The 23,067-nt window shown below is 40.0% G+C and overlaps 1 protein-coding gene across 1 annotated transcript in view; it reads left to right on the forward strand.

The window, feature by feature from the left end:
* Positions 1 to 23,067, forward strand: part of grk6 (G protein-coupled receptor kinase 6) — an 80,864-nt gene that overhangs the window by 37,648 nt on the left and 20,149 nt on the right. The window contains exons 3-6 of the mRNA XM_039777849.1: positions 3,293 to 3,405; positions 9,199 to 9,276; positions 10,562 to 10,662; positions 15,697 to 15,789. Coding sequence (XP_039633783.1) covers positions 3,293 to 3,405; positions 9,199 to 9,276; positions 10,562 to 10,662; positions 15,697 to 15,789 — 385 coding nt within the window. The remainder of the gene's footprint in view (positions 1 to 3,292; positions 3,406 to 9,198; positions 9,277 to 10,561; positions 10,663 to 15,696; positions 15,790 to 23,067) is intronic.

The raw sequence follows: 23,067 nt of genomic DNA on the forward strand, positions 1-23,067 counted from the left end.
ACTTTGAAAAGCTGGTAACCTTAGATAGGCATGGGACAAACTTGGTTGTTAAATAAACTCTTCACACACTGTAACCAGCTGGCAAACATCTTGGAAAGACCTATTTTTTTTTTTACGCCCTATGTCCACTGGATCTGGCTGCATTATGGCTCAGTCACAGCCCAGCTACAGTTTCAATGTCCACAGGAAACATTTGAGAGGCAGCACTCGTGTTTGCTTTGTCTGACAAAGTCCTGGTCATAAAATAATGATTGCATATGCAGCTCAGCAGCTTGGGAAGGACTGCTTGGCTAACACAGTATTCATAAGCTGGGATCAAATCCAGTTATCTGACAACAGAAACGGAGAAATGCGTGAAAAAAACAAAAAACTAAACTAAATTGTTGAGTTGGGCTGTATTAAAAAAAACGATAACAGGAGGAGACAGAAAGCTGAGACTCTCCCACTTAATGCAGACACAAAAAAACCTTTGTTCTGATGTGTTAAGACAAAGGCAGAAGCAAATGAAATGCATATTGAAATAATTTGCTGACACATATTAGCATTTATATATATATACAAGTGAATTTCAAGCTTCAAAGGCGCAAACTGTTCCGTCAAAACAGTTTTTTTCAAGATGAGGTTGTAAACAATATCCCAAACGTGGTGCTGTAAACGCAAACGTGTATGTTGCAAATGTTTACCGAGGAAGGAAATGAATGCAATGTGTTATGGTTTGAGACCCTGAATGTAAACAGAACTTTGTTTGTCTAGAGGTAAACTCTACAGAGTACCTTTAAATAGCTTTATATATAATTTTTTTTTTTTTAATTTAATTTAAAAAATTCTTAATTTAAGAAAGTAGGCCTCCCTCGCTGCACAGACCAAACCAGTGTTTCCTCCCATTAGCGTGTAGTTTAGCTCAGGTGCTAGTAGAAGATGTTTCAGATAGAGACAGAGAGCAGCAACCCAGGAATTTATTTTAAATCCCATTGTTGTGTTGAGTAGGACTTGTCTTTTTGCATCGATTCATTGCCTGTAAAGTTGGGTGGCAATTAACGATTATTTTCATTGTCGATAAATCTCTTGACTATTTTCTCGATTAATCGATTAGTTGTTTGGTCTCTAAAATGTGTGAAAATGGGGAAAAAATTTCGATTAGTGTTCTCCGAAGACAACATCCTCAAATGTCTTGTTTTGTCCACAACTCAAAGATATTCAGTTTACTGTCACAGAGGAGCGAAAATATTACATTCACATTTAAGAAGCGGGAATCAGAGATAAAAAAATAAAAAAATAAATAAATAAAAGAAATCATAAAAAATTACTCAAACCGATTAATTTAATAGTCGAGAACTAACTAATAATACATTCATCTTTGCATCTCTTGTGTCTGTGGCATTGTGCGTTACAGATGAGGAAGATCGTTTGACTTGCAGATCATTTCATGTCTTTAAAGTCCTCTCCTCTCACAGCGATCACACTGACCTCTCTGCTCCTTCCTGATTCGCATTTGTTTGTTCATGATGTCGATTTGCATCCACATGACTCACAGATGCAAATCAACATTGGTGCTGTTCTTTGTCCTTAAGCTCAGCTGATGAACTCCAACAGCCCCTGATGCGCATCTAAAACCTCCCCAGCTAGTGTGGTTGGCTACACATAATCATTGTTTCAACAGCTTTAAAATAAGTATGTTCCATCATGTATTGAGGACCTGCTGCACATTGAAATAGTCTGTTCAAACAACAGTTTCACTTTATTTAACCAGCACCAGTGGTTGCCAAAACAGACTCCACTCATTAGCTCATCTGTAGAGTAGGTTGCCTTCAGCATTTCTTTAAGCGCTATCCCAGCTAGCAGGGAACGTTACCCACAAGTTCTAATAATGTTTTAAAGTGCCCATATCATGCTCATGCTTCAGGTTCATAATTATTTTTAGAGGTTGTACCAGAATAGGTTTACATGGTTTAATTTTCAGAAAACACCATATTTTTGTTGTACTGCACATTGCTGCAGCTCCTCTTTTCACCCTGTGTGTTCAGCTCTCGGTTTTAGCTACAGAATGAGGCATCACACTTCTATCCCATCTTTTTTGGGAGTCGCACATGCGCAGTAGCTAGGTAAGGACTATTAGCTAGAAGCTAGAGCTGCTAGCGGTTAGCCACCTCGTTCTCAATGGCAAAACACTGCTACAACACCATAGAACTACTTCCGCGTCCCTGTTCTGCAGGTATTCCACGCAAAGTTGGAAGTGCGCCCTCGTTTAGAAGAAGTCTCCCGGCTAATCCTGCCTTGTACTGATCGAAGTTGGAGACACAGCTAGCTGATGTAGCATGAGCTAAAGTGGTTAGCACACACCAAATGTTTCTTCCGATGACGTGCCGATTTTGACCAGCTCACCCGGAGACTGAAGGCAGGATACATTCAGAAACCGTATCTCACTCAAAACAGCATGGATGTTTTTTTTTTCCAAGTTTGTATGTGTGTGGAAGCACCAGAGACACAAAATAACAGCCCAAATCCCAGAAAAAGTGTTTTTTTAGTAATATGGGCACTTTAAAGGAAACGTTGTCATCTAATGTTCAGAGTAGGTTTTATGGATGTTAGGGCATTAACATTTTAAGAAGGTTATCACCATAATAATAAAATGGATAGAAAGGCCGTTGAACAGTTTCTCGCGGTCATTTGGTTGGTCCACAACAAAGTGGCGATTGTTGTTAGTTGTCATAGTGACAATACGCGTCAGTGGGGCCGTAAACTGTGTAAACAAGATTCTCAACTTGAGCTAACTGATCAACAGAGAAATTAACTGACTAACTATGTTGAAATTTGAAGAATCTTTTTCACTATTTTGACTAGGGAAAGACCCGATTAATCGTGAAGATGATAAATAAATCTGGAGATTAATAGATGATGGAAATATTACGGGTTTCTTTCTTTTGTCATTAAAAAGATCTAATTTTAGCCATCTTTTTTTGTTGTTGCATTCTTTAATGTATTGTAAACTAAACAAAAACTTGATTAAATATGTGGTCTTTGCTCTGTGATGTAGAGCGACTGCTCCTTTCCCTGGAAGGTTAATATGCCAGCTATTATATTTCTCTATGTTTCTCTTGATAAATAAATGAATGTCCATTTTATTTTAGTCCTCCACTTGTAAAGCCCTGCAGGAAATGCTGGTAGTTGATGGAAAGATGCGCTCATTCATCAGTTTTATTTTGCTGAATTTAGCTTTTTGATTGAAACATAAAACTTTATTGTCACAGTTGATTAAACAACATCATCTCTCTCTCTCTCTCTCTCTCTATAGAAAAGGACTACAGCAGCCTCTGTGAGCGGCAGCCTATCGGACGCTTGCTGTTCAGACAGTTCTGCGAGACTCGACCCGAACTGAGGCGATGCGTCAAGTTCCTGGACGCTGTGGTAAGAAGTGTGTGTGTGTGTGTGTGTGTGAGAGAGAGAGAGAGAGTGTGATGGGGTATTTGGATGTGTGTCTTGTTCCTGAAAGTGTTTGTGTTGGAGAGTTTTGTCTCAAATGCCCTTTTCCATGACTACCAGTGTGGAAGGACAAAAGGAGTGTGTGTGCGTGCGTGTGTGTGTGCGTGTGTGTGTGTGTGTGTGTGTGTGCTGGGGATTTCAAGGATTTGTGTTGCTTCCTCGAAATGCTCCTCAATTCCTATAAGTCAAGGAGGGAGGGATGTGGGTATTTTCTTTTCTTCCCACCTCAATATCTTGGAGAAAGGGGAAGGAGGGATGCAGGTGTCAAAAAAAAAGAAAAAAAAAAAAAAGTGTCACTTCATGATGAAAACCATTGTATCTTAAAGGGGAACTATGCAGTTTTTTAGCTTAATTTACCTTAACTGAACAGATTCATAGTCACTGGAATGGTTATATGACTTTTTTTCGGGTTGAATGGTGGTCGTCTCGCTGAGCGGAAAAACCACCCTTGCAGATTTTGGCCAGCGAGCCGGCGGCCTCGGCGTCAGGAAGTATGGCGTGATATCAGGTCTCACGATGTAACAAATTGCTTCACGGCACTGCACACGTACACGCCCCCATCCAGGAAGCGGCTGGTAGCGATGGAGTTTTTCACACTATCATCATGGCTGAGCCGGCAAAAAAGAAGCTGAAAGCTAGGAAATCATTGTCGGAGGAACAGAGAAAGAGGAAACGGCAGACCAAGCGAGTTTTTACACAGTGTTGCCAAATATCTATTCCGAAGCTGTAGGGGGAGCTCTATAGAGAAACCTGCGAGCAAAAAGCAAGAAAACAGCGAAGAAATGGCCAAAACTGCATTATAGGTCGATTTCCAAAGACTCCCAAAACGACGGTTCTATTTACTGCCGCACGGTGGCCGTTTAATCATGTGACCGTAATCATGGCGGTTGTTGCGGTTATGTGTAGCCGACAGGAGCCGTGTACAGAGCACCGCAAGAGCACAGGCTTTCATGTCCGTCAACATAGCCAGCGTCCAGCTAACATTGACATTGTGGGAAGTCGGGTTCAGTGTTCTCAACCTGGCAACCCCCGTGAACTTCAAGTCTCGGGAGGAGGGGCCAGGGGAGACGACTCTGTCCAGTATTTTGAATTTGGACTGCAGTAACCATTTTAAAATAGTCTGGCTATCACCAGACCAAGCTTAATCTTTTAAGATTGAACATTAATCTGGGGAGTCTGCTCTAGATTTTCTACCGCACAAAGAGGCGTGATCAACGGGCATAGTTCACATGCCTCTGGGCGCAATCGGATAGTCCTTCAACCAATCAGACCAACGATCCGGGGTGACGTAGCGGCGACAGTGGCATCAACGGGTTGCTGCGCTTCGGTGGCCGCCATGTTGAATGTAAACAAAAAGCTGCTTGGTCGCTTCTCTATAGTCATCGTGTTAAACCCGCCAATAGCGCGCCAGGTGGATAAGCCAGTTTGTGATTGGTTCCCGCAGATTTGTAACGAAAGCAGGAAAGACAAATACTTAGTCGGGCTTAGTAAAACATCAGGGATTGAATTAAATTAATCTCAATTGTACTAAAATGTGAAACACATCTGAAAACCCGCACAAATAAAACCCAAACTATCTGCATGGGTAGGGAATCGTTTGTGTGTGATTTGAGTGAACTGACCCTTAAAACAACTATAAACTGGTGAGCTGGTTCTCATGTAGGACCTTTTGTTGCAGGAAGTTTATCCTGAAATGCCTCCAACACTTATAGTTTGGAGTGAGGAGGAAGTGGAGTTTAATAATGTATCTGTTTAATGAAATACAGGAACTCATGGAGAGAAAACTGCATCAGTGTGTCGACCTCTCTTCTACCTCCCATGTTGTATATGTCATGCACACGCACACGCACATGCACACACACACACACTTTCTGTTGACCTCATCTGTCACAGTAAACTCGCTCTGCTCACTTGAGGAATGTTCAGTCACACGTGTTTTATTCCCACTGGAGAGTGTGTGTGTGTGTGTGTGTGTGTGTGTGTGTGTGTGTGTGTGTGTGTGTGTGTGTGTGTGTGTGGGGGTCGGTCCCATTGTTGCCGTTTGGCTTTCTTTGACTGCCCACTTGATGAATGATAAACCATGGTTTCCTCCTTCCACACTAATTGGCACACACCAGTGGTGGAATGTAACTAAGTACATTTCCTCAAGTACTGTACAATTTTGAGGCACTTGTACTTTACTTGAGTATATCCATTTATGCTCCACTACATTTATTCGCCAACTTTAGTCACTAGTAACCTTGCAGATTTAGATTATTGATACAAAATACTAATGAACTAATGGATTATTACAAATTTCATCATATAAGTATATAAAGCAACTAAAATGAGTTCCACTTTTACCAGCTGCAACAGTAAAGTGGTGATGATCCAGTGATATATATTATTCTGCTTTAGTACTTTTACTTTTTGTACTTTCAAAACATTTTGAGTGCAGGATTTTTATTTGTAACGGTAGTATTGCTACTTTAATTTAAGTAAAAAATTGTAATACTTCTTTGGCTATTGTGCCTGAAGGAGACATCAGGTCACTCATCAATCCATTGCATCCTTTCTAAGTGCTTTAGCAAAAGTGCTGTGTCATGATTTACTCATGATGTTACATTGGTGCTATCTTTTTTTAGACAATCTGCGGTTATAAACCATGACTGTAAAATAATAACGTGGAAGTGTCTTAAACCTGCATTGTATTTAATTTCCAGCAGGGGGTGACTCCACTGGCTCCAAAACAAAGTCTTTCTATAGAAGTCTATGAGAAAATGAGCCTACTTCTTACTTGATTTATTACCTCAGTAAACATTTTTATAGTGAGTTTATGGTCTCAATAGCTAATTTCAAGTCCCATTTATTTTAAAAATAGACTATAAACCAGGCGATGATTTAGGGGCGTGGCTACACGCCGACCTGTCAATCAGGACAGAGGCTTAGCAATGCTAACCATGGCACTGTGGAGTTAGGGAGATGTGAATTTGTTTTTGGGTGTTGTCCACGTTTTATTCTTAAGTGGCACATTTTGGTCGCCTAAAAATGTTTTGTTCAGCATTTTGCCAATCTAGTTAGCTAGCTACCGCTAGCTTTAGCAGGTAACTTAAGGGAAAATTTGTTGTTTTTCTGTACTGCCATACATAAAGATGAATGGCGCCAATATCCAGAGGTCCGCATTTACCCAGCGGTAACTCTCCGCTGTTTGACTCGCTTCAGAAGGGTTGAAAATAGTCAACTTTTCGTCTTTAGCGTTTAGCTTAGCGAAGCGCCATTGCAACCATAGACGACACTGGCTTGGCTGCGTCATCCTCCACAGTTCCACCCTCTTCGTCCAAAAATCTTCACGTCAGTTTTCAAAAAACTCAAAAGAATAGCCCACAAACCAATGGGTGATGTCACTTCATTATTTTTCCAGTCTATGTTTTGAACACATAGCCTAAATGTCTAGTCCTCAAATATAACACAGCCCCTCCTTTTCAAAAGTAATATCCAGAAAAGAAATTGTCCTTTATTCCATCTGAAAATGCCATCGCTAGATCCTCGCTGCTAGCCTTGCTGAACGTACTTATTATATACAAAATTCATATTATTCAAAAAGTTCAGGTCTGACATATCATAGTCATGGAGAGAAAAGTAGGGCTTGGTACCGACCGAATTTCAATACCTAAGGAGTTGATCTCATCAGCGTTAGGGAGCCAATAAGCATGCAGAATGCTTGTACCAAGATGTAATAATGTTTGTGATTGGCTGTCTAACGTTACACGTTCTACGTCGTAGAGACACGCAGGAAAAACTCTTCGTTACGCACAGAGACAGCTCACGTCGTAGGAGCTGAAAAATAAATAATTTGTGCCGTAATGTTGTAATTTCTTTTTGTCCAAATGGATTTTATAAAATTGGTATCAAAGTCACGGTATTGGTACCGATACCGGTAACGATACCCAGCCCTAGAGAAAAGTGCCTGCAAAAAAGTGCTGTACTTTGTTGTTTCTCCTGTATCCGATGTGTGAAATGATCTCACGAATGTTCGTTAGACGATCAATGGATCAGTAATTCTTTGCCTTCAGCTCCGACGAGTGGAGGTGGAGAGGTTGACGTCCTCGTCTCTCTCTCCGTCTGTCTGTGTGAAGACGGCGAGGCTCCAGTCAGACTGACCAGCTCAGCCAAACGGCTTTACAGCTTTCAGTCGCCCCGCTGGATGCAACTCACACACGAAGCAATTATGTTCTCCTTTACCCCCACAACCGCTTCCCGTCTCTTCTCTCAGAACTCTGCGAGCGAACGAGACGGAGAGGGAAAATGAGATTTGAACCATCTCCGCTGTCACTTAGCATTAGTTTACAGGCTCTCGCTGTGAGAGAGGGGGGAGAGGAAGCACTTTGGAGTTTTCCAGTCAGGCTCAGTTTACTGCAAGTCATGCAGAGGGATGGTTGATGTGAGGGGGAGTAGATACAATCAGTTTGTGTGCTGCAGGGTGTGGAGCAGGCCTCGCAAAACTCTTCAATTAAATCTTAAATTAGGTTTTCTGAAGTCAAGGCCTTCGGAGGACTTCAGTGGACACACAGAGTTGGTAGCACATCTGAACAATCATTCAGTGTTGTTTATTGACTTTCCGTGCATCATCACGATGACATGATCAGATTGTGTCATCGTTGTACAAAATGTCAAACAGTCTAAATGAATGTTTTCAAGCTAATTCAAAAAGGTTTTATTTTGCACATGCGAAGAACCTTTATGGATGTAATGCATAACCTGCTATGAACTAGGGCCGCACAATATGTCGTTTTTTATTTTTATCGTCATCTCGATATCAACTGGCGCAATAAATACATCGCGAAAGACACTCAGAGCTTTTTTGTGTTAGTTGAAAGAATATCAGTAGAAAACGGCACTTTAAAATGTATGTTGAAGTGTCCAAGATGGACCGGTGCTAGCCAGTTTGTGACGAGTAATGTTCCCATGCTGTGATGAGGAATTTTATGTACAGATTCAGGTGCCGATTAACAGAGTCTTAACGCATCTGTACCTGTTTTAATTATTGTGCATAGCTATTTGTAGGTCTGTATGTTTTGTATGTTCCCTTTATGTAATATGTGGTAGTCAGTATGTCTGTATGTATTTATGTTTCTGTGTTTGTGTGTACCCCCTCTTTTAATAATGTTATGTGTACTTTTCTATCTGGACCTTGACTCCTGTAAATAAAGTTGTATATGTCCTTTTTTTGTGCTGCCTTTTGTGTTCAGTTCAATGTTAAACATGTTCAATAAAAGGATGTTGGAAATTATTTCTTTTTTGCTTGTTTTAAATTCAACAAGCAATTTGTTGTATTGAGCAGATTACTAAAAATTAGCAGCAGATAGGCAGAACTGAGTACACTTTAATATCAGTTTATTTATCTTACTAATATTGTTATACTCAACATTATCGACATTACTTTGCTCATATCGTCCAGCCCTTCTATGAACATTCTTGAAACCTTTATTTTATGATTTTACATACACTTGTAACAATCTATTGGATAACAATTCAGATTCATGTTGTGATGCTGGTTTGAACCATATTGCTAGAATCCAGCTGTACATTTCGCTTATTCATTTGGAAGACATTCACATGCGATTGTGACACTGCCAGACCTGCGTAACGGAGGGACGATTAAGACAGAGCTCCTGTAGCAACTGACGCTCACCTCTGGCTTCTTGCACTCATTTAGTCTTGGTGTGTTTCCCTCTGCAGGCGGAGTACGAGGTGACTCCAGATGAGAAGAGGAAGGAGTGCGGTCAGGAACTCATTGACAAATACTTCAACCCAAAGGTAGCTGTTGCTTTCATGGACCTCTTTCTATTTCCACATTTCCCCACAGCCATTCACTACCAACTGGATTTCCTTCAAAAATTATGTGGTGTGATTCGGTAAATAGTGAGCACTAAAGGCTGTGGTTGTTTTTTCAATGCCACTTTTGTGATCAGATGCGCCTGATTGGAACTCCGTGTCCGCTTATGCCAGGACCAGACTACACAATTTTCTTTCATGACAGTCACTATATCAGACTAGACAGACATATTGCCGAAAAACCTTGCTGTGTCTTGGACAGAAGAGTGGCCACACTACAAGTATGACACCGACCAGCCCCCCCCAGACAGATTATCGCGTGCTGTCGTGAAGATCACCCGCAAGTTCATAGGTCGATGCGAGTTCATAGTTCAACGCTTTTGGTGGAGCGGCAGCCTCTCAAAAACTCACAAAAATCTTTTAAACTGTTGTTGTTGATCTGAAATAAATACAGATTCAGCAACTGCATGGCCTCTTGCTTAAAATGTTTTCAGAAACGCTTCGGTGAACTATTTTTGTAAAATAAGAGATCGTATTATGGTCTGTTTTGAAATCCGGAAGCCCCACGTGTAGTGTTCGTCCAATCATATGCAGCCATCGTGGTTGTAGGAGGGTGTAGCCTGTTTTCTTTGCTTGTCAGTCGTCAAAGTGAAGAGAAACAGATAACGGCTAGTGGCTAGCCCGCTAGCGTGCAATGCTGGGAAGCGGGGCGACCCCTGCCGTGAAAACAACGCCTATACGGGCACTGTGTGCATCTTTCCTCCACCAGACAGCAGCAGTAGCGTCTCTCCTCTTCTCTTATCGCCATGTTTACATATGTGCGCCTGAGAGCCTTCTGCTCTTTATAAGCATCTGAAAATTCTGGACACTAAATTTCCCCATGTTATGAATCTACGCAAAATGAATACCCTACATAAATACAAATTAACTTGAACTCTGTTTTAAGATAGGTAATCTATTACTTTAGCAGTTTAAGCACAGTGAAAGTGCAGATTAATTTACATTATTATTAAGTAAATATGGCCAAATTGCTAGTTTATGTCTACAGGTTAAAGTTCCCCCTGTTTTTCCCGATAACTGTCTGTCTGTTTTTCACCTGCATGTGTCTGAATCTGTGTGCATTTATTCAAGTCTGAACACGCAGAAGTCTGCAGAGCGACGAGGATAATAATCTATCGGCCCCATCCTAAACCCAGTTCATCCGGCTTTCCTCTGTGAGTTGAGTCACTGTGTTTACCTGAACTTAACGTGTGTCTTTGCGGTGCAGTCAGAGGACCGCGTGCCTGAGGTGGAGGAGGCCATGATGGCTCAGTGCACCGAGAGGCTGCAGCAGGATGCCTGCAAAGAGCTCTTCAAGGACTGTACCAAGTAAGATCACAGGGGTTCCATCTGGGCTCTTTTATGTTTATTTTGATCCATTATTTTGTTGAGCCCCTTACAGACTAAGAAATCAGACACATTGCTCAGTCGTTGCTGTCATGTCCTTGACATGAAAAGGAATTTACGCTCAATGATTACAAATATATTACACATGGTAGTTGATATGAAAAATTTTTGGACTAAAATAGACTAATTTAGTTTAGTATAACTAATTAACGTAAAAACCAGATTTACACACCTGTCAAGATTTAATTGAGCTTTTAAATGAATAGGTAAAATGTGAAATTACGTGATTTTCTTTCTTTTTTTTATGGTTAGAGAATTTGAAAAATAATATTTCCAAGAAACCTATGAGCACATTTCTGGTAAACACAAGATTTAGAGGTGTGCTTTGGCATGAAACTCTGTCTGTCGATTAAATTAACTAATCGATTAGTCAACTAAGAATTTCTTTAGTCGAGGACAGCCCTAGTTACCGCACAGCTTATAGGACACAATAACAAGTCAGTGTTAAATTTCTTTGGTCTGGACCAAATCAATTTAAGTACAGGTGTGAAAGTGACCCGAATGTAAATTCAAACTGTAAACACAGACAGAGACTTAGCTGTAAACTAACAGAAGTCATACCATTATGTGTATGAGACTACCTTGACTATATTATACTGTGGTCCATTTGGAAAATTACATGATAAGACATGTAGGCAAACCAAAGCCACTTTTACTGAATTTAACCAAAACAGATCAAATTGTGGAGAAATAACCACATTTGATCTATTTTCCATTATGTAAAACATTCCTTCACACAAAGGGTAACAGTGATCAGTGCCAGCTGTTAGCCCAAAACATCCTCCCCGTCATCCCTCTCTATTTCTGTGAGGTTTCTGTTCTCTAGCAATTAAAAAACAAAATCCTTTGGTGCAGCTACAATCATGCAAAGCACATCAAAACGATTGCCGCTGGCCCCGCAGAAAGCCGACAGCTTGGATTCTGACCTGAATGTCAGCTCTGTCTCCGCTTTGGCTTTTTTTTTTGGCAAAGTCTCAATTCTTTCAAGGCCAAGTCAAGTCACGAGTCGCTGTGGTGTTCAAGTCGAGTCCCGACACGTGTAGGATTCTGATTGGCCCAGGGGACTGTATTAGGAGGTGATGAGGCAACATGTTTAACGTGCACCTTGGCTGCACAGTCAAAAGGCCTGAAAATGTTCTTTATCCGTAGAATTTAAGTTTCCCAACATGTCCCCATTTAAGGTAAACTTTGCCGATTTTCAACCAGCTTTGTGTCACTGCAGCGCTGGCAGACACACAAAAAAAACATTTTCCACCCAAAGTCCCAAGAACAACTTTTTAAAAGAAATAAAAAGGTTGCTTCAGCACGTTGTTATCTGCGTTTCCACCGTGGTCTCAAGACCTGTAAAGATTAGGCAAATGAATCCGCTGACGTATGAAAAAGCAACATAATGGGACAAGGGCTGCTGATGGTCGCAGTGGTACACACACTACGCAGCCTGCAGTTCAGTGGGCCTGCATGTTTCATCTACATTTTTTTTGTCTAAAACCTGCATAGTAATTACTGCTGCACGTTGGAAAATGCCAAGTAATAAATTAAACTTAAGAGTGTCTGTCTCCACGGTAAATTATCTGTTGAGTGTTCAATGGTTATTTATTTGTGCTTTAGAACGTAACCTCTGTAGAACAATCAGAAAATAACGTTTCCTCTTTCGATCGTGCGATCTCTCTCTCTCTTTTTTTAAAATGAGTCGGAATGTGGACAGCAACGCCTAACTTTACTTTTAATGTTATCAAACAAAGAGAAATGTTCTCCTCTCTCATCCTCAAACAGTCATAAATCGATACAAGATTACTTCCTTGTTTAGCGATTTAAGCCAGTCAGTCAGAAAAAGGGGCTAAAGCCGTTCGGACATCTGCAAAGTTTACCTTTAACAAGCTTAAAGCTATAGTGCGTAGTTTCTGTCGCCCTCATGAGGAATTCTAAGTAGTGACAACAAAACTCAGCGCGTCCATGTGATACAAGCCTTCCGTGACCACGCACCAAACACAATTGCTAGTAGCCAAGGAAGACATGGAGGATTAAAAAAACATGGACTCATCAGAAGAGGTCATTATCTTCACTAGAGTTTCTGTACGGGAAAGTCGCCGGACGCCACAATCTTCTGAACATAGTCCTACTGAGAAATACAGAGAGAGTTGTGTGGCGCTGATAGTCTTAATTAGCTTTGTAGCAACTCATTTGGCAATGGCTTGAATGTAAGAGATGTTCATTATTATAAAAAAAAATTACACACTAAAGCTTTAATGAGCGCCAAGAGTAGGATACACTGGGTTTTGCATGCGGTCCTATCCAATTGTTGAAGGTTGTTGGGGCTTTACGCAGCCTGAAAGGGACTACTGCAGACGTGACTCAGAGCTGAGAAAAGTCTCCCAAACATACTGAAAACAAAGTTCATGACAGAGCAGCTTCAGGCCTGTGACATCAGGTCTTGCTTTTGTAACTCTGGATGTGTTCTCCAGAATTTCCCAAATAAGGAAGTTCAGTTCATAACGGTTGAGAGCACTCTGCAATTTCTGTGCATGTCAGCTGTTTATCATGGTCGGAACATGAGGCAGTCAATGAAAATTTGTTAAATACATTTAAAAAATAAATAATAAACAAGATAATAGTTAGGCTATAAGAAATCAGAATATTTGAAGTAAATGAAGACTAAAAAGAGATGAACAAACACAAGACAAGAGATTGATTTTGGATGAGAAAGAGTTGATTGTTGATTCCATAAACACCACACACACACATTGAGTAACATCCTGTAACGGCTCTGTTGGTGCTTGTTGCGTAGGCGAGGCAGCACAGAGGGCAGTTTGTTTTCAAGCCACATCAAGTACAAGATATGAGTAATTTACTACGCTGCTGTACACTGTAACACTACAAACTCTGCACTCTGCCAGTTTGTTTTTCTCCACATCTCTGGTAAGGAGGTAAGAAGAAGTAGTATGGGGATATTCTACATTTTTTCTTATTTTCAACATATCCTATGAAATTCCTTAAAACTCTTAATGTGTGAGTTCCATAACGCTAACCCTAACCCTAATAGCCCCAACCAAACCAATAGTATACTGCTACTTTTTGCCCTTTTGACTAAATGTGTAATCAAAAACATGATTGAAAGCAGCAAAATCTTTAGGCATCTTTTAAAAAAAAAATCACTTATTGATTAAATCTAAGTTCTTGGGGGTCACGATATGATTCAAAATAAATTTGCTTTAAATTATAATGCAAACAAGTGTGCAAGGGTTCAAAGGGTACAAATAAGCAAATATCTTAATTTATTTATTTCACTGCTTTATTTGTCAGCGTTTCAGTCAGAAAGTGACTCAAACATGACAACATGTTTCCTATTCCTAAAAACAAGAGTAAATCCTTCCTGTATTAGCTCATTGCGGTAGCTCCTTTCTCAGAAGATTATTGAATCGGAAATTAATCCAAAAGCTTCCTCTCGTTTGAAATTGGGCTGGTTAGATTTCTTCCTCCACAGCATCATAGTTAGAAACAGCTGACTGAACTGTTGCTCGCAGCGCAGAGTGAACTGTGTTCATCAAGTAGAAACCATGACATATAAGAAACCATATTATTATACAAGGAGCATTTTGTGTGAATTGATTCCTAATAAGGTAAGATAGGAATGCCCATTCTAATATAAACCTCCCAGCTACTGTTGGCAAACTTCAAAATCACTACGTTACACTACGTTTTATCACGTCATAGCTAGCCTCGCATTGCCAGACCTGACTAGTAAAAACAACATTCTGGGATGGAAGAAAAACGTGCTCTGCTTTATTGGCATTTCTTTAAACCAATCACAATCATCTTGGGCGGCGCTAAGCGCCAGATGGAGCAACAGTGATGCAGCAAAATAGCCTCGGGAAGGAACTTGTTTTGGTGGAACGTGTACATTCAAAGGTTGTTTAAGTCGTGCAACAGAAAACTCTGATTGGACAGATAGTCTAGCTAGCTGTCTGGATTTACCCTGCAGAGATCTGAGGAGCAGTTAACCATAGTCTTCACAAATCAACTGGAGTTTAGAACGCCAACACGAAGAAAGAGGAAGGTGACGGACATCCGGCCGAAATGAGGGACATTTGGTGGAATATCTGGCGGCACATGAGCAATCCCGGAAATGAAACGTCGTCGATATATACTATATCATTGATAAACGTCAATGGTTTTATCAAAAAAATTAAAATCAGGCAAAGACCTGCCCTTTACAGCACTATTGATAGTATAATAAAGTTTTTTTTATTATCGATTAATCGAGAGTCCAAGGTGACGTCTTCCAAGACCTAAAGATATTTAGTTCACTGTCACATAAGACCAACAAAAGCCGACAACCATCATAGTTTAGAGACTAGTTCTTGTTAATATTTGATATATTTGGAAAAACGACGATCGATTATCAAAATAGATAATAGATAAAAGGAGCTCCAAGCTGTTTCAGCTCTACATTTATAATTCACTGAATGAAAAATAGCAGATTTAGTGTTAATTTACTCTTTAAAGCAACTATGGCTGCAACTCACACTTTTCTTTTAAATTGATGAATGTTTTGTTAACTTTTTCAAATAATCAATTAATTCAAAATGTCAGGCAATACTGAAAAATGCCTAATTGTTTCCCATATTCCGACTAACAGTCCAAAACCTTAAGATATTCAGTTTATAATTACACGAAACGGAGAAAAACAGTAAATTCTCACATCAGGGAAGCTGGAAGCGGAGAATGTTTTCATGGCATTTAAAGTTGAAAGATTACTTTTAAACGATTAATCAATCATCAACATTGTTCATTTTCTGTGAAGCGACTTGTCAATTAATTAATTGATCAATAGTTTCAGATCTGAAAGCAACTAACTCAAGTGTTCAGCTAAAGTTCAACAAGACTGACATTAAGTCTGCAGCTTTTTTGGACTGAGAATGACCTGCAGATGCTCTTTGTTGTTGTGTTTTCCCCCAGATTGATCCACGACTACCTGAGCGTGGCGCCCTTCGCAGACTACCTCGACAGCATGTACTACAACAGGTTCCTCCAGTGGAAATGGCTGGAGAGGTAAAGTTTGTGATGACCGAGTGAAATTAACCGTCCTGTCTCATCTCTGTTTCTTTCTTTCTGCGTATTTGTTTGTCTTTCTACTGCTCTTTCTCCCTTTTATGCACATGAGCATAATGCATTATTTCAGGGGGTGTCAAACTCAGTTTTACTGATGGCCACATTGTAAAATGAGAATCATGTGAAGGGCCAGACATGTATAATTTATTGACATGCTTTTATTTAAATCGAACAAGTCAAATATTTTTGACCCTATTATTGTAGGTCTCATATATAGCCTTCTCATTTACAGTTTGGTCCACATAAATCCCTAAAAAAATTATTTTAGTCATCATAGAGTAAAATGACATTTTTAAAAGATGACTCACAACACCATGTTTCACAGCCTGAATATAAAAACTCTGGTTGTGTTGGAATTTCTGAGTCTCAAAGTCAGCAAATCTGCCAAATTCTGCTTTGAGTGTCGCGTAATTGGAGTTTGAAAAACAGTTTACCGCCTTTTTCGGTTTGGTGCAGAACTAGGAGGGCCAAAATGTGTTACTCTTCACACACACACACACACACACACACACACACACACACACACACACACACACACACACACACACATACACATACATATGTACTACCTAAAAGCTCACTTGGGCTGATTTAGAGGTTACATTAGCCTTAAGTTCCACCACAGTACCAGTAACAACATGCTCAGCGAGTTGCTTCATTCCTTCCTCTCCCCAGTGTCCTCATGTCCTCTGATTTCCTGGGGGAGAGCAACGCAATCCATGCATTTCAGATTGATATCAACGTAACACATTTCAAGACAGGAGTTTGAAATTGCTCAACGGGCAAAGTTTCACTGTTTAGTTCCTGCAGTGAGGTGACTTTCAGAGCAGGCTGTTGTAAAAAGTTACACGCAAGTGATTCTACTGTTACAGATAATACCTGAGCAGGGTTTGTGTATGTAATTATAGATGGTTGGAGAAGGTGCAGCAGGTAATTCTGGTCTTATAATCACAGTATAAGTTTAAGGTAGAAACTTTCATAATTTTTTTTCTCTAAGTTTATTTAGTTTTACATTGAAAGCCTTATTGAGAAAAATGAAAAGAATCTTTTCAAAAGTGTTCTTGGCAAGATAGACAGCAACAACAATGAGTTACACAATGTCACTCAATCTAAATTATGTGCACCTTTAAAACAACACAAAATACCTCAAAAGAACATTTTCTGTGGCAATGTTTTAAAGTCACAGAGAGTCCAAATTTTGCTATTTTTAAATGCAGTAGCAGAAGGCTTTTAGAAGGATGGAGCAGCATACAGTATATAAAAGTTCCTTTACCTGGTTTAGTGTATACTTTGCTAACTTTCAATGAAAATAAGTCCCAGGAACAGAAGCAAAGCTGTCCATACATTTATCGGGGTGGCTCAGAGGTTGACATCTGAGCACAGGTTGTGTGGGGAAATAATATAATTATATGTTGAGTATAATTAAAGCACAACACAGCTTGATCATGTACAAAACGTGTCTAGTGTTCAATAAGGTACCTGCAGCATGATTCCCATGGTTAACCCCTTGAATCAAGCATGAATATGGCATCAACTTTACATTCACATCACATTTCTGTTTAACAAAATAACGTGATGTCCCGGTTCTAATGCGGTTATAAATGAATATTGATCGCAGTGATCGCAAACTGTAAACAGTGAATGAGAACGAGGCTACAGTTTGTAGTCTGTTTGTGCGATAATGTACTGAAGAAACATGCTAGAATTAGCACAGTGCAGCTGTGTTTCTGTTGGCCGACATCTGCACCGTAGACTAACAAAGGTTTAACCCTGACCTGGAAATCGCACTGAAGCAGGAAACACACTTGAACTTATTTGTCATACAGCTTCAATAGAAGTGAATGGAAGAATAGTCTATGGACGGAAGTGAAATGTGGCTGAATCTTTACTCTAAAAATACAGTATGTTGTCACACAGTTGGACTGCTAATTTAGCATGAAAATGAATTGGACGATACTGCTGGAACTGAAAATTTGATCCAGTTATATTACTGGCACACGGGAAATACTTGGATATCAATTCCTGGTATTCAACCGTACTCACAGTGTTGTCTGACGTACTTCAGTACAGAATCACGTAAGTGTTCATCTGTTGGTGGAGAAATAAATCTGTCTTAACAGTAATGGTTGTTATGAGTTTTATCCGGTTTGTGTATAGACAGAGAAAGTTTGTCTGGGTCCGTGTCCCACCAGAAACCTCTGATGGTTCCCAGACTCCACCTTGAAGACCTCAGTGATGCTATTAACGTGCAGTCTATCCTGGTACTCTTTAAGCATTAGCTGAAACAACCCACATTGGAGGCCAAGCAATCCACAGGGATTCTCGTTTTTTTGTGACGTAAATTCAAATGATCAGCCCTGAACCACCAAGGTGAAGGAGTAAGGGAGGAATATATAGAGAATAAAACGATAGCGAGATAGAAATTTAGCTCGAGCCAAGAAAAGCAATTTAAAAACCTGTGACGTCACCACAATGTAAAGTCTATGGGGCACTGGGAGAAACACTGTCCATATTGAGTGGGCCGCATATCACCAAAGTAACCCCTGGATGCTAAGAAACAAAATGTTTTTCTGTATGCGCCAGGCGAGCAATTCTTATTGAACTCAATAAGTGATCATTTTGGGATCCGGTTTCCAGTTATAATTATACATCCATGGTTTGTCTGCCATGGAGACCTCCACCGGCCAAGCCGGCTACTTCCGGTTTAGCGCTCCGCTAACTTGAATGGGTATTAACCGATTTAATCGTGCGGAACTTCTAGACTTCCCAAATGTTATCGGAACGAATGGATCAAACTCTGATAGTGAAAGGAGGCATTTCGAGGGGTTTGTGAAAAATTGCTCGAAAAAAATTGATCGGCTGATTAACAGATGTCTCTTTCGCCATGAAGTCTATGGGAAAAAGTATTTTTGGGCCATAGGGCATCAAGTGATGCTGCAATTCCACCTTGGCCACTATGTTCAATTTGCTACACCGTCTCTGATTTGCTTGGTATTCTTACCCTAACCAATCTCCCTCCTTATATCCAAACTTACCCAACCCAACTAACGAAGGCAACGAATACTAGCCAATCAGAGGCATAGTAGGGCTCTGTATGCCTTCACCATTCTAGGAAACGCAAATTTGCTACAAGGAACAAATGTTGGCTTCTTTTCTCATTATTTACAGCAGAATGAGGACGGTTTCTTCCAGCACCTGCAGAGCGGTTTATCAGATAAAAATCCCTGTACGTCTGACATGTCAGCTTTCCAGGAACTGTGCAAGGTTGATGACCTTGCATTTTTTTCTTCATCCACTGGGGCTTAGAGAAGTTTACACAAACCACAGGGTCGTAGAATTCCCTCAATGGAGGAGAATTTCTAATCCTTTAACAGCAGTGAAAAAATGATTTCTTGCAGCAGTGATGTTAGGCAAAAAGATGTTGCAAGACATGTCAGGAAGCAGAGGGAATTACTGCAAAGTGGAGCCGCTTATGTTATCACAATTAAAACAAATAAACCAACAAACAAATTAGTAAAATATAAAAATATTTTCCGTTACCTTCCGCTTTCTTTGTGTTGGAATTTTAAACTCTGGTGGATTTGTGAGGACTATGGTTAACTGCTCCTCAGATCTCTGCAGGGTAAATCCAGACAGCTAGCTAGACTATCTGTCCAATCGGAGTTTTCTCTCACACAACTATTTTACAGCGGCTCTGTGATGATTGTGATTGGTTTAAAGAAATGCTAATAAACCAGAGCACGTTTTTCTCCCATCCTGGAATGCTGTGTGGACTAGCCAGACCCTCCTCCGCTCTGCAGCGTGTGGATGGTCTGGCAAAGCGAGACTAGTGAACTATAGACATAATCATGTTTACAATAACTTCTGGGTAGAAAACTCCTGTGTACCATACATACACTTTAACAGCACTGAGCAAACAGGGTTGAGGAACAACTGGATATACTTTCATCTCATTCATCTAAAATGCATGTTTGACGCTTTTTTTTTAGGTCAACACTTTTACTAACGTTAGGGTTGCAGACCTAATTTACCTGTCGGGCCACAGACTAAAGAAAATGACACCACCCAAAACAGTCCGATCGGTGGTGAGAGGTTGCTGTTCGTAACGCTAGATTTGGTTTATCTAGAAGATGCTAGAAAAGCAACAATGTGGCTCATTAGCTTGGTTTCTGATAGTTAAATTAGACGATTTTTACAGTTCTCATAACTGTTTGTTAAATATGTAGATACATCTAGCCAGTTAGCTTAGCTTAGTATAAAGACTGGAAACGGGGAAACAGCTAGCCTGGCTCTGTACAAAAGTAAAAAAGCTGCCTACCAGCACCTTAAAGACCTTAAATCTTTGTTTATGACGTAGAAAAACTTTTCTGTCGCTTGTAGTTCATAAATATGATTAATTTGTGTGTTTGTGTTACTTTATGAATGGTTGTTAGCTAGCTAGCTGTTATTGCTAGCTGTTAACTGTTGTAACTAAATTAGGGTGACCAGATTTCCCAGAGCTAAAACCGGGACACTTTACGCGTGACCGTAGTGCTCGTGCATGCACACGCTTTTTAACATGAACATGTGCCAGCCCAGGTCAGACATGGACACAGACAGTAACTTCATTATTTTGATTGTAGGCTCCTCATCTAATAATAAGTGTTTTTTCCGGTAAAATTAACAAAATTGCAGCAACAGCCTTTTTCAGTTTAGTGTGAGATTTATGTTGAGATTTTTTCTAAAAAAGATTTTTTGAAGTGTTATTTATTCCAATAACTAAATAACTAAAATGATTTATTTATTGAATTTATTTTGAGCATTAAACACTTCATTTACTGCATTCTGGTGAATTTTTATGCACCTATGAATCAATGTATGCTGCAAATATCTTTATGTGAAGAGAAACATAATTACAATCCAAACATAATGGAATATATTGCAATAAGACTCTCAGGCATTCTGTATTGCTTTCATCTATTTATTCTCCTTTGGATCGACTTTTCTAATTATATCTGAGTCAGCACACATGTAGCCTAGCATCATTTACTCCTCCCTCCTGTTTTGCGTCTTTTGTTGTTAATGTATCAATAAACCCCTGGACTGTAATATTTCAGATGTGTTTGAGCAATGTCCAAAACTTTGTGCACATTCAATATACTGTATATCTGTGTTCTTTGTGATTTGGAGGAGTCGTGATATTTTGAGGCTATAGGCTATTACAAGAATAAAGTCACTATATTTCAGAAAATAATCTATAGGCTACCTGCACCATAGCCTGCTGTGCATCTGCTGATACGGTAGATTTCAGACCTTCTGACAGACACAGAGCCCCGTTTGGGTCTCTGGTCTCTGAATGAGACAAATAGTTTAGCTAGAGAAGTAACTGAACGCTGCTCTACATCGGAGGTGGAAAACGGAAACTACTGCAGAAATACACAAAGCACAAACGCGACACATCTGCCGCAGCATGTCCACAGCTGAGCGCATCCATACACCTGAAGCTGCCCTGCATTTTACAGAAAGAGTGGACACGCACAGGTCTGCTTCAGAGTGCCGTGTGTTTGAGCCTGAACCGTAGACTGGAAAAGTCACGTCACAGGAACTTCAAACTAAATCATTAGCATTGCGCTCCTAAACTTTGTGTTGATGGCATTAATGTATTAGACTGATTTGGCTAGGATTCCTCCCAAAACTTCACCCGGCTTTCACAGCTTTCCTTACGTAGAGACGGTTGCTAGGTGATAGCAACAAATACAGCATGGTCGGATCCCGCACGTAGCTGCCCGCTCTGTTCGACTCGGAAAAATAAACTGGACAAAGTTACATTTGTTGCTACACTCAAAACATTTTGGGCTAAAGCCCCGGCAAAATCGGCTGACGCCGCTCCTGGTGTAAACCGGGACATTTTAGCATCCCAATGGGGTTTTGTCGGGACTCGGGACAAGCAATTTAAAATCGGGACTGTCCCGGTCAAACCGGGATGTCTGGTCACCCTATACTAAACTGTTAAAGTTCACTTTATTGTTCTTCTGCCGTTTTTGACAGTTACCAAACAGCTTCAGGTGCATTACCACCATCCTCTGAACTGGTGAAGGGCTGATCCCCATTTACATGTAGCCGGGAAACCCAAGACCAATTGGAATCAGAGTAGCGATTTGAACAACAGAGACGCATATATGTGGCTACGTTTAAAAGAAAGTGTATAAAATCTCATCTAGATTTTATCTGGATACACCGGAAATTGCATACATTGTATGTACATTGTGTCATAATCCTGCCTTTGGTCAGAGTACAACATCATGAAACTAAATGATGTAAATCTAAAAAGGAGAACTATGTATGTCCTGTCCTGACACAGGCCTCAGGTCAACTGGTGGTTTACAGAGAAGCAGCACATTCTTTTGACACAAGTTGTTCATGCCAACAACATTTTCAAAAATACTGGGTCATTATTTTGAATACAGGTATGAGTAAAACGTAGCTGCATTTTGGCTCATAACAGATATTGTAAAGTAGAGCAACTGAGAATACAAAACAAAGCTTAAGAGTTGAATTTAGCTGACAAACTTATGTCCTTTCATCAAATATGAAGATCCTTTATTTAAGTTTTAAGTTACGTGAGCAGATAATTAAGATCTGTGTGCAATAAGCGGACAGGACTAGGACTTCAGGGCTTAACTGAAAGGAACAAAAAAACATGTAGTACATAAATATTGAGGCTGGGAGCTCAGTAGTATAGTCTCTACACTAGAGCATCGACCGGCCATCTAAAGGGACTGGTATACCCACAGACTAATGGGCTGATTGAACAGGGCTGGGTAATGGCTGATGAAAGGCAGCTGCTCATGCAGGACTGCAGCCAGAGTTAGGGACCTCTGGAGGCCAGAACAGGCCAACACAGGAACTAGCAGTGGTGGAAGAAGTATTCAGATCCTTTACTTAAGTAAAAGTACTAATAAGACACTCTAAAAAATACTCTGTTACAAATAAAAGTCCTCCATTGAAAATGTTACTTGAGTACACGTATGTAAGTGTATGTATGTAAAATGACTCAGTATGCAAAAAAATCCTCACATTTTAGAATTTAATGTGTAAAGTAACTAAAGCTGTCAGATTAATATAGTGGAGCAAAATGTACAATATTTCTCTCTGAAATGTAGCGGAGTAGAAGTAGAAAGTGGCATAAGTAATTTTTTGGCAACTAAACTTTAAACTACTTGAGAAATTTTGGCTTTG

Source organism: Perca fluviatilis, chromosome 16 (assembly GCF_010015445.1).
Source record: "Perca fluviatilis chromosome 16, GENO_Pfluv_1.0, whole genome shotgun sequence".
Taxonomy (NCBI): Eukaryota; Metazoa; Chordata; class Actinopteri; order Perciformes; family Percidae; genus Perca; species Perca fluviatilis.